Source organism: Pristiophorus japonicus, chromosome 3, assembly GCF_044704955.1.
Source record: "Pristiophorus japonicus isolate sPriJap1 chromosome 3, sPriJap1.hap1, whole genome shotgun sequence".
Classification (NCBI taxonomy): Eukaryota; Metazoa; Chordata; class Chondrichthyes; family Pristiophoridae; genus Pristiophorus; species Pristiophorus japonicus.
The window spans coordinates 127962530-127976433 of record NC_091979.1 but is presented as its reverse complement, the minus strand read 5'-3'; the positions used below and the strand labels follow the sequence as shown (position 1 = coordinate 127976433).

Below are 13904 nucleotides of genomic sequence, written 5' to 3'. Positions count from 1 at the left end.
AAACCAGACTTCACTATCTATATATTTAATTCATAAAAACATTAAAACTATTTATGGAGTCAAGCTCTTCTAGCAGAAGATCGTGTCCACAGGGATTATAAATTTGATGTCCCATCTAAACAAATATATCAGTTAGTAAAATTATTTGGCACAAAACATCTAAAATATGAACAAAAACTCAGCCTCCGAGATAGCTTTATTCATATATCATTCTATAAGCAATGAAACCCAATGTCTAATTCTAAGAGAAATTAAGCCTAGTTCAATTTTACAAAATTCTTTGCATAATTTATTTACAATTTTTTTCCCCAAGATAATTAAAATATGGAAACATTGCCTCCAAACCTCTGCCAGAAATGTGTAATTGTTTATTACAGCAATTATTAAAAGTAAAAGTGAACAAGAAATGTAATCTCTTGTGGGCAAACATTTTCTTCAGTCAATTAATTTAATACACAGCAGTTTTTTTATGTTAGTGGGGGAGAATCTGGACATATTCTAAGAACTGACTATGCTGCATTTCTGCAATGTTGACTGTGCATCAGGGTTTGGTCAATGCTGATAATAATATTGTTCACACACTCTATAGGTTATGACTTTTCAATTTGTCCAACAAAAAGTGAATTTGAAGTTTAATATTCAACCTCTTGTATTTAAATACTAGGATCCATCCTGGGAGGTGAAAAATTTGATGGGAAGAAGAAAAACAATTAGTATTTTCTTTCTGCTTTTCTCAAATCTTTCTTTTCTGTCCCTACAAAGGCAACACATTGGTTATGAGTTGCAGAATGTGTGTCTCGCTGTTTATTTTGTGAGTCAGATAAGCTGCTGAAAGGCTCCAAACTAGACTATTGCTGTATATTTTTTTTTAAATCCTAAATTTCTGAAGTTGAGATTGGATATAATAATGAACCAAAAACTAATGATAAATAGGCCAGCGATAAGAAATTGCGGACTAAAGTTTGGCCAGCGTAACTCATGTTTTTTTTCAGTGATATTTCGCCTTTTTTGTCGTTAAAAGATATTTATTAAATTTGGCCAAAAGTTAAGAATGGCGGTTTTGAGATATCGTCAAAGCGGATCGCCAAACGTAGAAATCCAAAAAAAATACGACTGCCTAAATTTGGCCATTGGACGAACCTGTACTCGGGTGAAAAAGCAACGCATGAGAAAAGCATGTGATGCAGCCCCAGAAACGTCAGTAGGTATGAAGAACTACAAAAAAGGTAAGTTGAAGTTTTTATTTTCTAATTCTTTTTCAGCGATTCATTACTGAAGTGTATTGTGAATGTTTTCTGATTATTAAAATTTTAAAAACATTTATTTTTTTGTGTTTTCTCCCCTCCCAGGGACTGTATTTTTGGCATTAATTGGCCTCGGGTTAAAGTTGGAGAGAACTGTGGTTTCCACCATGAATCCTCCAGCAATGCCGATTTTTAGTGACAGGTGTATTTTTGGGCCAAATTTACCCTCTTAAAAAAAATGGCAACATTTTTATTCTTATTTTTTTTTCCCCAAATATTGACAGCTGGCCAATTTCTAGCCCTATGTATCCAATTTTGGTCAATAAGCCATAAAGGAACTATTCAAACCCTAGAGGCAGTATGAAGAGGAGCCACAAGAATGGCCGCCAGCCTCTACGAAGCAAGGGTTATTTAGCCTTAAAAGGCAACTGAGGGGGAAGGGGAGAAACATCTTCTAGAAGTATACAAGATACTAAATGGTATAGGAAAGGTAAATCTTGAGCATAACTTCAAGATCAGCCAAGAAAATAGAACAAAGGCATCCATTCAAAGTGGTGAAGAGCCAATTCAGGAAGAACCTCGTCACACAAATAATAATCCTGTGATCTTGTGGATGGTCTAACTTTCACATATTTAAAACTTTATTAAATAAAAAGCACAGAATGAATGGTTTCTTTTTAAATATTTGAGACAGCACGGCACTGGAAAAATCTACTTTCTTCAAGTATATTTTCCTTTTATGATTTACCAATCCATCATCAGTTTAAGAACAAGCACAATGTAGAAAATGTACATTGATGCATGTGAAAGAGGTTGTTACCGGGTCATATTGGAGCACATTCAAACCTAAACCCAGTTTCTAAGTTGTGCAAGGTTATTCACTCTTGGCATTTGGTGATATGATACCTATTCATAAATTGTGTTTTAGAAAAGTCTTTAATAACTCTGGCTCTAAGCATTGATTTAGTATTAATTCTTACATAGAAGGACAAGTTAGCGATTGAATGATTTACAAAATTTACTTTTTACATCTTTGTTTGCAAGGGTTGTTTCTCGAGCCCTGTAAACAACTATTTTGGATAGCGATATGGGAGCAGGCTTTCTAGGGTGATTTCAGCCAAAAATAAAATCTTTCATGAATCTGAATTCATAAAATAAAGGTTGCCAGTCTGATAAAGGCAGAATTGACCTAAGCTTTCCTCAAGTTTATTCGATACAGAACACCATTCCGTAGAGCAGACACAATTTCCCTCATCTGACCCTCACCCAGTCTGTTTACTCTACACACTGCTACCCAGAATGAATGTTTATAGGCCTCCACAGTGGAACTCTGTAAATGAAGATTAAAATGTCCAAGTTTGTAAAAATGTTATTCAAGACAAAAGGAATTATCTAGGGAAGTAACCAGCAGTAGTGGTAGTCAGCCAAATTTAAATTCTATTTAAATTAAACAATGGTAACTTTAGTATCATCTATATATACAGTCAATGCAGAGTTCATTTACAATTTTTAAATTTAGCTCAACAATACAATGGGACACTAATACCTTTAAGTGTAAAACTGGCTGAATTTCAACCATCAGCTGAATCCTGGCTAAGATGGTTAAGAATTATGAATGTTATTGAAGTCAAGCATTAGCTTGGCTCAGTTGGCTACATTCTTATCTCCCTATCAGAAGATTGTAAGTTCAGGCCCCATTCTAGTTTTTGAGCACATCATTCTTATTTGATACTTTTGCCACAGGCCTCTGCAGAAAATTAGACTGCTGCTGAATTTTTCTGCTCCCTCCCCAAACCATCTACATTGTTGGGGCTGATAATTAACCAGCCCAACCACTAAAGAACATATCCAATATGCTGGTAAGCATAGAGGCCTGGTATACCTCCAGTACTAGCTCCTTGCTCAGAAGTAATGGCAGTCACACCATACCGGTGCTATACTTTGTTAAGCTCAACAATCCTTTTTCCTAATGTTATGGGTTAAGGCTCACACCCTTGCATTTATTATATCGTCTATATATCCTGCCATTTCCATTCAAAACTGTGACAAGTTCCCCTCATTAGCTCAGTTTATTTCCTCCTCTACCCCCAACAATTTAACACTATTTAAACTTTTCTACTTTATCGCCAAATGCAAACAGATTTGGATAGATGATATAATTCACAACTGAGTCACATTTCATGCAATCTGCCTTCAAAATATTCAATTAGTCATTTATTCTTATCTGTTAGGTCAACGATATTATACATCTATATATATTAAAAACAGTATGTCCTGTACTCTTTCTATTAAAAACTCCTGTCAACAGTCCCAATGGGATTTTTAATGTTACTTGTGTCCTCACCTGGTGACACCTGCCCTGCGTCACATTTTTCATAGGATTTTACTTAATCCGCCATCACTGACTATGAATATTTTTAAGAATCGTGCCTTCAGTTCCATATTCAGGACACTGGGTGAAACTGGGAGCACTATATTCTTCATATCGGCTCCGAATCACCACCAGCTCGGATTTCTAATATGCCAAGTTAGTATGAAGGCGAGTGCTGCCTTTTTATAAATAAATTATATATATTTTAAAAACATTTTTAAATCATTTTTTAAAAACTCTAACCTTTTCCCCTTGGGTTATGTTAGACAATTACTTCCAATCTCATCTAGCAACCCCAAACTCCTTTACAGCCCTTAGGCTTTCTAGATGTGCATTTTGGCCACATTTCAGTAGCTAAAGTTCTACCCACTTGAGCCTCTTCAATTCATCTTTTGCACCACTGGGAATTGCTAATACCTCATTTATATTTTACCCACTTAGGCCTCAGCCCAAATCTAGGCAGCTCCCCTCCTCTGTCACTATGCAGCACCTTAGATGCCAATTTGCACACCTTCCTCGTTCTCACCTACTTGCCCACTTTCTAGATTCTACTCCCTCACTCTCCTGCCTGATTCAATGAACTTGCGTCTCCCAAAGTGCCATCTCCAGCATTGGCCATATTTGCCATTATCATGCCCTAGCTCTTTTTTGTTCATGCTTCTGGCATCAGCCCTCTCTCTTTCTCTCCCTCTCCCCCTGCCCACTCCACTCCTGCCTGCCCGGATGATATAAACAAGAAGCCAAACTTCCTCCTTCCCAGTAAATATTGTCCCAAAAAAACCAAAACACCGAGGAAAAAATATGGGCCCTATAAAATGGAAAGCAACAGGCCCCGCTGCCAGCCAAGATCATATCCCAGCCCAGCAAATGGGAGGGGAGTATATTGTAAGCGCAACTCTCACCCTGCTAAGATTATTTGCTGCCCACCACTCCCATGTAGGTTCCCTGCTCTTGCTCCCCATCCGACCCTCCACCCTTTCCTCTTCCCCACTTCTCTCCCCTTTCCACATTTTCCTCCCCTTCCGTCCCTCAAACCCTGCTTGACCTGAATACTGCACATGGTCTTGACGTCTTGCGTGTAATGCCACGGCGATCAATAGCATCAGCATATTTGGTAGATTAGTTTTGAAATTATATTTTTTGACTGAAATGCAAAGCACAATTGGCTAAAGAGATACCAGTTCTGAGTTTTCACTGTTGCTCATTAATTGCAGTCAGTGGATAACAGTTTTCAGTGACATCACATACGATCTGCATAGAATCAGTAGAACTGTTTTCAGTTTAAAAATGCATACTGTTCCAAGGTACAGTTAAAATGTACTAATTGAGGTTATTGGGCTGCAAGGTAAACCACTGCCCCATGGGTTGCGAAAGTGGTTTACAAAAAGTGGCACCTCTCCAGACCTTGACGCTACAGATCTCAACTAGCACAGCAGGTGTCTTGTACATATAATCACTAACCTCTTGCAGAACATTTTGGAATTCTGGATGGTCTATGATATTGCTTCTTGCTTCTTTAGAGACAGGGGCTGCTGTAGCTCCAGTCAGTTCAGACTTTTGGCTTGCTGTCGTTAGGTCCAGAATTCCTGATGAAAATCGGTCTTCTGTAAACTGCTCTCCCTGGTCAACTCGTGCAGGTGGTGAGGGAGTCAGCATAACTGAAGAACGATAGACTTGTCTGCTTTGTGGTGATGAGGTAGCTAGGTTTGCTGGTTTCCCACGCTGTGCAGTGGTGCTTGGTACACCTTGATGACTGTGACCCAAAGAGCTTGGTGCTGAATACCTCGGCATCTGGCCTGGGCTAGAACAGCGTGAATTTGACTCTAAGTTAGTGTAGGGTGTATAGTAGGATTGTGGGTACTCGTATTCATCTCCTGAAGGTTCAGAGAACGCTAGTTCAGATCGAAGATGTGACTGCTCCCTCAAAAGCTGAGTCACCTGGATTTAAACAAAAATTAAATAGATAAACCAGTAACAGCATGTTGTACTGAAAATAATATATTGCTGAAATTTTCCTCCTCGCAACAGGAAAGAACAAGCACAATTTAATTTTTATTCTATTTGATCTGTGCCATTTAATACCAGTAATGGGATGCATAATTTAATATGGGTAAATAGAAAAGAAATATCAATGACTTAAAATCTCTAAACTGAGAAATGCGTGCAGTCTATTAGCTGGGAGATATACTTGTAGCACATCAGCTGCTCTAAAATGTAGTTATGGCTACAGCTTTAATTCATTACTTTACAATAAGAAACTAAAGCTTTCAACTGTTAAGACAAGAATTTGTGCACACGTCGACTCTCTTTATACTTCCTGTTGTTCAGCAGAAAATTGGACTTGTGTTTTCTATTTATTATGTTGGTTTATGGTCCTGTTGGAAATTTTCTCAAAGCATCAGTAGTTTAGAAACGCTAATTTTAAATCACCTGTTTTACTTTGTTTTCTTACTTTAAGTTCCCTTTTGTGACTTAAATATTCATCGCTCCACAGCTCCTCTCAACATCTAGCTCAAATATATTTTACAGCAGAACTAAATTCAGGAGCTCGACAATTATAAAATCTACACCACTCAGCTCATTACATGTCTGTAATCTCTGACAGGTATCCTCTATTAATAGTACATTGGGGAATTTGTTACAATTAAAAATCTGAAGAAAAAATTATTGCTTGCATGCTTGGCCAATACAATAGAATTATACAATCTTACAGCACAGAAGGAAGCCATTTGGCCCATTGTGCCTGTGCCGGCTCTTGGAAAGAGCTATCCAATTAGTCGCACTTCCCCTGATGTGAACTAGTTGCTAACCTAAGTCAGGAAATTTTATTTGTGTTGAGCTCACCTGCTAATGACCGTTATAACAAATGTTGAAAAAATGCTGTGTTAACAGATATGCTGAAACTGGTCAATAAATCTTTTGACATAAAACTAGTCAACGCAATGTCTTCAGACTACAACATCTAGAATGTCAATTTTTCATCTATTTCATACAGAGAGGACCAATAAGACATACTTCCACCATTTACAAGTACTTACCCAGCAATCTTGATAATCCAACAAATAATTAGCATGACTAAACACCCTTGTGCATCTCATTTGGCGAACGCATGACATTCAGTAACATTTTGATCAATAAGATAGCACTGCATATATTTAAATCGTTTTCTCAGGTGTGCTATTATGTAAAATAATGGAAGATAAAAACACTGGATGTAGAAAGATATTGGGAATCTATAATTGACATCATTTGCTCGAGTCTAAGTCAACCTGCAGTCTCTAGGATTAATGGAAAATTGTAGCATTCAGTGATGCAGGTAATAAAGTACTTGATCGATTGCAGAATGTGCAAGCTAGAGTGTTGATCACAGGAAGTTATAAATTCACAAATGTAGTAAGAAGCCAATCACATTGCATGCAAACACTTCATATAAGTTAATATTTCGAATATATTAGAGATAGGTGGGTTTCCGCTTCATCTAATTGTGTGCTTCAGTGCAGTTTGTATTTGTCACCATTCAGGGGAAGTCCAACTCACTTACCGGTTCCATTACATTGAGAGAGGAGGAAGACATGATATCTGTGTTATTAGTGAATGTCTCCTGTAATACAGAAGCACAGAAAATTAGCACTTTAAAATATGTAGAATGTAAATACCATTCAGCAAATAGACTGCCTTTTCCAGTTCTACCAAATTCTAAAGTCAATAAAATAATTATTAGCTTGAGGACAAAATCATGGAATTCCAAGCATCATACACATCCCCCTTTCCTTTTAACCTAGTTCAATTTTCTAAAAACTTTCCTTTATAGCCAGAGTACTGCTCGTTTATTTTTCTCTAATACTGATAGCTCTTGGGAAAAGCGTGCAGGATGTGCAGTGGTCAGCAAGACATGAGGGAAGGAAAAGAAGCACAGTCCTGTGAGAGAGAGAATGCTCCAGAGCGAGAGAGAAGAGAAGAAACTTAATGAGACATCGAAGCGTTGTGTGAAAGTGAGAAGAACGAACTCAGACACAACGGTCTAGAGAAAGAACTAAACAGGGGAAGAATTTTTGTTAAATACTTTCATTTTCCGCATGCTATATTCAAGTCGATAGAGATTTCAAACCCCATTAGTCTTGGGCGCTCAAGTGGTTTCAATCCATGGTTTACCATTAAGGAAATTAAAAACAAATGAATGAAATGAAATATGCTACACAACTTACTAACCTTTCTATTTTACATTTTAAATCTAAAAACTTCTTCCTTTCTCTCTTCGCCCCCCCCACCCCAGCCCTCCCCCACCTCATATTAATCTGCTGCAAAGCAGAAAACAACTAATTGGAAAAATGAAAAACACTGACTTAACCAATCAGGAAGGTGGAACGCAGATATTACAATTACAAAAGCTAAAAAGACACAAAAAAGTTTTATAAATATCCTTTAGTGGTGCTAAAGCTTAAAAGCTGCAGTGTCTTTGGTAGCCCTTTGACAAAATTAAACATGAGGAAAATTTATTTTTTCCAGCAGTAAAAGCTCTGCAGCATTATACTGGTTCTGTTAAATTGAAACGTTTAGAATATACGAGTGTGGTGGTGTGGAATGTCACTGGGCATTAGCAGGGGCAATCTCACTCATTCAGTTCCCAAATTGAGCTGCACGGAGTGTGAAAATGCCAAGAAGAGTCAATGGCATCTCCAAGCAGAATAAAATCCGAGGCGAGAACGATATCTGGGCAACTCTTTGATTACAAGGGCCTATGGTAGTGGCCTGGAAATGGCCCCTGCAAATGCCCCCTCTCAGCCGCAAAGGTGCCAGGCCCGGCCGAGGAAGAAAAAAATAAAACTACAGGAAAAAGAAAATTAACCAAAAATATCCCCGTGAAAATATACACAAATTCTTTGTCTTACTGTGCCATCAAAAACAGTAATCTGGAGGAGGATTATTTAACTCACAGCACGAGATGGAGGTCTGAACATGGGATACTGGTATGGGGCTTTGAGCTGCTCTTCCAGAGCGAATGATCGTTCCTCCAGCTGCAGTTCCAACTCTTGCAGCTCCATACGCACACAGTTCCGAAGGTTTTGCAGTTGGTCAGCCTCTTGCCTGCAACCAAGAAACAATTCTAGATCTGCCTTTTCCACGTAGAATGCTCTTCACACACATTAAATTACATTACAAGGATTCAGTACATGAGATATGCCGTGGTTTAAAATGTAGATTTACAACTCTATTACCAGATTACGAACAAGCTATTGTTCACAGTTTGGATTTAGACACAATTCTGGATATGAAGTCAGATCCAAAGAAACAGTAAAATCCAAGCGAACCATTTTGACATCTTCATTGAATTCGGAATTTACACAATTTCTAAAAGAAATGAACAGCTCATATACGACAGCTTTGAATACAATACTTCACATAATGCCTTTATAATATATTGATGATACTTTTTTTTAAAAAAGGTGAACAGAATATTCAACCTGAATGTTGGATTGCAGGCTTTTTGTAATGATTTGAGATTGACTTATTTCATAGAAACATAGAAAATAGGTGCAGGAGTATGCCATTCGGCCCTTTGAGCCTGCACCACCATTCAATATGATCATGGCTGATCATGCACTTCAGTACCCCATTCCTGCTTTCACTCCATACCCCTTGATCCCTTGAGCCGTAAGGGCCTCATCTAACTCCCTTTTGAATATATCTAACGAACTGGCCTCAACAACATTCTGTGGTAGAGAATTCCACAGGTTCACAATTCTCTTGAGTGAAGAAGTTTCTCCTCATCTCAGTCCTAAATGGCTTACCCTTCATCCTTAGACAGTGACCCCTGGTTGTGGACGTCCCCAACATCGGGAACATTGTTCTTGCATCTAAACTGTCCAATCCCGTCAGAATTTTATATGTTTCTATGAGATCCCCTCTCATTCTTCTAAATTCCATTGAATACAAGCCTAGTCGATCCAGTCTTTCTTCATACATCAGTCCTGTCATCCCGGGCATCAATCTGGTGAACCTTCGCTGCACTCCCTCAATAGCAAGAATGTCCTTCCTCAGATTAGGAGACCAAACTGAACACAATATTCCAGGTGTGGCCTCACCAAGGCCCTGTACAACTGTAGTAAGACCTCCCTGCTCCTATAAACAAATCCTCTCGCTATGAAGGCCAACATGCCATTTGCCTTCTTCACCGCCTGCTGTACCTATATGCCAACTTTCAATGACTGATGTACCATGACACCCAGGTCTCATTGCATCTCCCCTTTTACTAATCTGTCACCATTCAGATAATAATCTGCCTTCCTGTTTTTACCACCAAAATGGATACCCTCACATTTATCTACATCATACCGCATCTGCCATGTATTTGCCCACTCACCGAACCTGTCCAAGTCACCCTGCAGCCTCTTGGCATCCTCTTCATAGCTCACACTGCCACCCAGCTTAGTGTCATCTGCAAACTTGGGAGATATTACATTCAATTCCTTCGTCTAAATCATTAATCTATATTGTAAATAGCTGGGGTCTCAGCACTGAACCATGCCCCACTAGTCACTGCCTGCCATTCTGAAAAGGACCCATTTATTCCGACTCTTTGCTTCCTGTCTGCCAATCTGTTCTCTATCCATGTCAATACATTACCCCCAATACCATGTGTTTTAATTTTGCACATTAATTTCTTGTGTGGGACCTTGTCAAAAGCCTTTTGAAAGTCGAAATACACCACATCCACTGGCTCCCCTTGTCCACTCTACTAGTTACATTCTCAAAAAGTTCTAGAAGATTTGTCAAGCATGATTCCCCTTTCATAAATCCATGCTGACTTGGACTGATCCTGTCACTGCTTTCTAAATGCGCTGCAATTACATCTTTAATAATTGATTCCACCATTTTCTCCACCACTGATATCAGGCTAACCGGTCTACAATTCCCTGTTTTCTCTCTCCCTCCTTTTTTAAAAAGTGGGTTTACATTAGCTACTCTCCAGTCCATAGGAACTGATCCAGAGTCTATAGAATGTTGGAAAATGATCACCAATGCATCCACTATTTCTAGGGTCACTTCCTTAAGTACTCTGGGATGCAGACTATCAGGCCCTGGGGATTTATTGGCCTTCAATCTCATCAATTTTCCGAACACAATTTGCTGACTAATAATTTTCTTTAGTTCCTCCTTCTCGTTAGACCCTCGGTCCCCTAGTGTTTCCGGAAGGTTATTTGTATCTTCCTTAGTGAAGACAGAACCAAAGTATTTGGTTCAATTGGTCTGCCATTTCTTTGTTCCCCATTATAAATTCACCTGATTCTGACTGTAAGGGACCTACATTTATCTTCACTAATCTTTTATTCGTCACATATCTATAGAAGCTTTTGCAGTCAATTTTTATGTTCTCTGCAAGCTTATATTCTATTTTCCCCCTCCTAATTAAACCCTTTGTCCTCCTCTGCTGAATTCTAAATTTCTCCCAGTTCTCAGGTTTGCTGCTTTTTTTGGCCAATTTATATGCCTCTTTCTTGGATTTAATACTATCCCTAATTTCCCTTGTAAGCCACGGTTGAGCCACCTTCCCCGTTTTATTTTTACACCAGACAGGGATGTACAATTGTTGAAGTTCATCCATGTGATCTTTAAATGTCTGCCATTGCCTATCCACCGTCAACCCTTCAAGTATCATTCGCCAGTCTATCCTAGCCAATTCACATCACATACCATCGAAGTTACCTTTCTTTAAGTTCAGGACCCTAGTCTCTGAATTAACAGTGTCACTCTCCATCTTAATGAAGAATTCTACCATATTATGGTCACTCTCCCCCAAGGCACCTCGCATAACAAGATTGCTAATTAATCCTCTCATTACACAACACCCAGTCTAGGATGACCAGCTCTCTAGTTGGTTCCTCGACATATTGGTCTAGAAAACCATCCCTTATATACTCCAGGAAATCCTCCTCCACCGTATTGCTACCAATTTGTTTAGCCCAATCTATATGCAGTTATCAGGTCTCCTGAATGCATCACCTCTCACTCTTCCATTGATTAACAGCAGGAATGAGAGATGGGGGGGGGGGAAAAGAGAGGGGAATTGCAGGACTACTTTGTCCAAGGCAGAATGACACATTTGCGTATGCGTCGTGCTCCTAACGAAGTAAGTGGAATACAATGTAAAAACAACTGAATCATAAATGAATAATTCTCTAACTAAAATAATTTTTTAAGACTCAACTAAACTAATGTTGATCATACAGGGTTAAATATAGTTAGAATTAGTAACTCTGGACTAAACATATCTATTGGAAGTGGAATAAGGAAGAAAACAAGTGAGGAGTGAATGGGCTACCGGGACAGTACATTCAGAGGCCTTTCTAATGGGTGGCAAGAGAGGCAAATATCTGAAAATAGAAATAACTAAAGGTGCAAAACATAACAGAAAATTGTTTCAGTACAACAGTAGGACAGTCAGAGAAGAGAGCCCTAAAAGATGGTAACAAGGTTAAAATGGAGGATAAGCATAAAATAGTTAATAACTACAGGACTGCTTGCTCCAGGTACTCACTCACGCGGCAAGACTTGAATAACATGCTCTCCATAATCTAATAAAATAATCAACTTTGATAAAAATGAAAAGAAGCTAGAATGGGTCAAAAGAAAGACGCAAAACAAATACATTTCCAGGTAAAACAGCATTTATACAAGAGTCAATTGCTGAGTAAGGGTTGACAATCTTGGGAGAATCGATAAATGTTGGGGAGATCCTGCTAGATTAGAAAAGGCGAATGTGATGCCCATGTTCAAAAAGGGTGACCACACAGACACAGGCAACGACAAACCCATCAGCCTTATATCACTACTGGGCAAAATAAAGGAATCATCATGAATAAACTTGATTACCCCTCTGATAACTTACTAAATAGCCAACATGGATTTAGAACTGGGGAGATTCTGACTACTTGATTTTTTTTTTATATAGTGACATCCAAAATGAATTACAGAAAGCCCCAGGGTGTGGTACTGTATACCAAAACGTTTTTGACAAAGTATTAAAAGAATAGCTACTTAAGCTTCAATTAATGGTGATAGACAGTAAAAAGAGCAAAGCATATTACATTGGCTCAAGGACAGGAAGCTATGGGTAACGTTAGAGGGGTTGTGTGAAGATGGGGAGAAGTGCTGGTGGAGTGCCTAGAAATTAGTGCTGATGCACCTGCTGCTTTTAATATACATTAATAACCAAAAACTGAATGCAAACCAGTCAAATTCACAGATTCAACAAACTAGGAGGGGCTGTTGAAGCAGAGGTGGCAGCCTGTGAGCCAAGTCAAGAATTAAACAAAATATTAAGTTGCTGTAACAGTAGCAGATTAAATTTAATAGTTATAAGGCAAGTCATGTAGGAAGAAAATATAAGCAACATGCATAGAAAGAATATCTTGCATTTATGGCGCCAAGTTTCCACATGATTTGCTCCTGATTTTTAGGAGCAACTGGTGTAGAACGGAGTATCTTAGAAATCGGAATTCTCCACATTTAGTTTGCTCCAGTTCTAGTCAGTTGGAACAGTTTCACTTGGAACAGAATTTTTTTTTTCAAAAGGGGGCGTGTCCGGCCACTTACGCCTGATTTCAAAGTTTCGTGAGTGAAAACTTACTCCAAACTAACTTAGAATGGAGTAAGTGAAGATTGCTCGAAAAAACCTTGTCTACACATTAGAAAATCAGGCATAGGTTACAAATCAGGCGTAGGGAATGGTGGGGGGTGGGGGGGGAGGGTGTTTAAAGGGAAGTTTACAAACATTAAACACTTCAGTTTTACAAATAAAGAGCCATCATCAATAATAAATGATAAATACATCAATAAATCAACCAATAAATCAATCAAAAAAAATTAATAAGAAATAATTTTTTAAAAAATCAAATAAAAAAACATTTTCTACTTACCGACTGCAGCACCGGGAGCCCTCCAACAGCGTGCTGGGATGCCCCCCTCAGTGTGTCTCTGTCAGTGTTTCTATCTGTCTACCTGTGTGTCTCTCATTCTCTGTTTGTCAGTGTCTGTGTTTCTGACAGCGAGGGGAGGGGGAGGTCGGGGGTAGAGGGAGAGAAGGGGGGAGGAGGGATGGGGGAGAAGGGGGGAGGGATAGGGGAGAAATGGGGGAGAAGCGGGGAGGGATGGGGGAGAAGGGGATAAAGGGGAGAAGGGGGAGAAAGGAGATGGGGGGCGAAAAGGAGATGGGAGGGGGAGAAAGGAGATGGGAGGGGGGGAAGGAGATTGGGGGGGGGGAAGAGAAGGAGATTGGGGGGGGGAGGGGA

At 39.0% G+C, this 13904-nt stretch overlaps 1 protein-coding gene across 8 annotated transcripts in view; it reads right to left on the bottom strand.

Moving 5' to 3' along the window:
• The window catches only part of itprid2 (ITPR interacting domain containing 2), a 208873-nt gene that overhangs the window by 4535 nt on the left and 190434 nt on the right, over positions 1-13904 (bottom strand). For all 8 annotated transcript variants that reach the window (XM_070875806.1, XM_070875805.1, XM_070875810.1 and 5 more), the window contains 3 exons: positions 8550-8700; positions 7157-7216; positions 5077-5553 (listed from right to left, as the gene is read on the bottom strand). In XM_070875806.1, coding sequence (XP_070731907.1) covers positions 5077-5553; positions 7157-7216; positions 8550-8700 — 688 coding nt within the window. The remainder of the gene's footprint in view (positions 1-5076; positions 5554-7156; positions 7217-8549; positions 8701-13904) is intronic.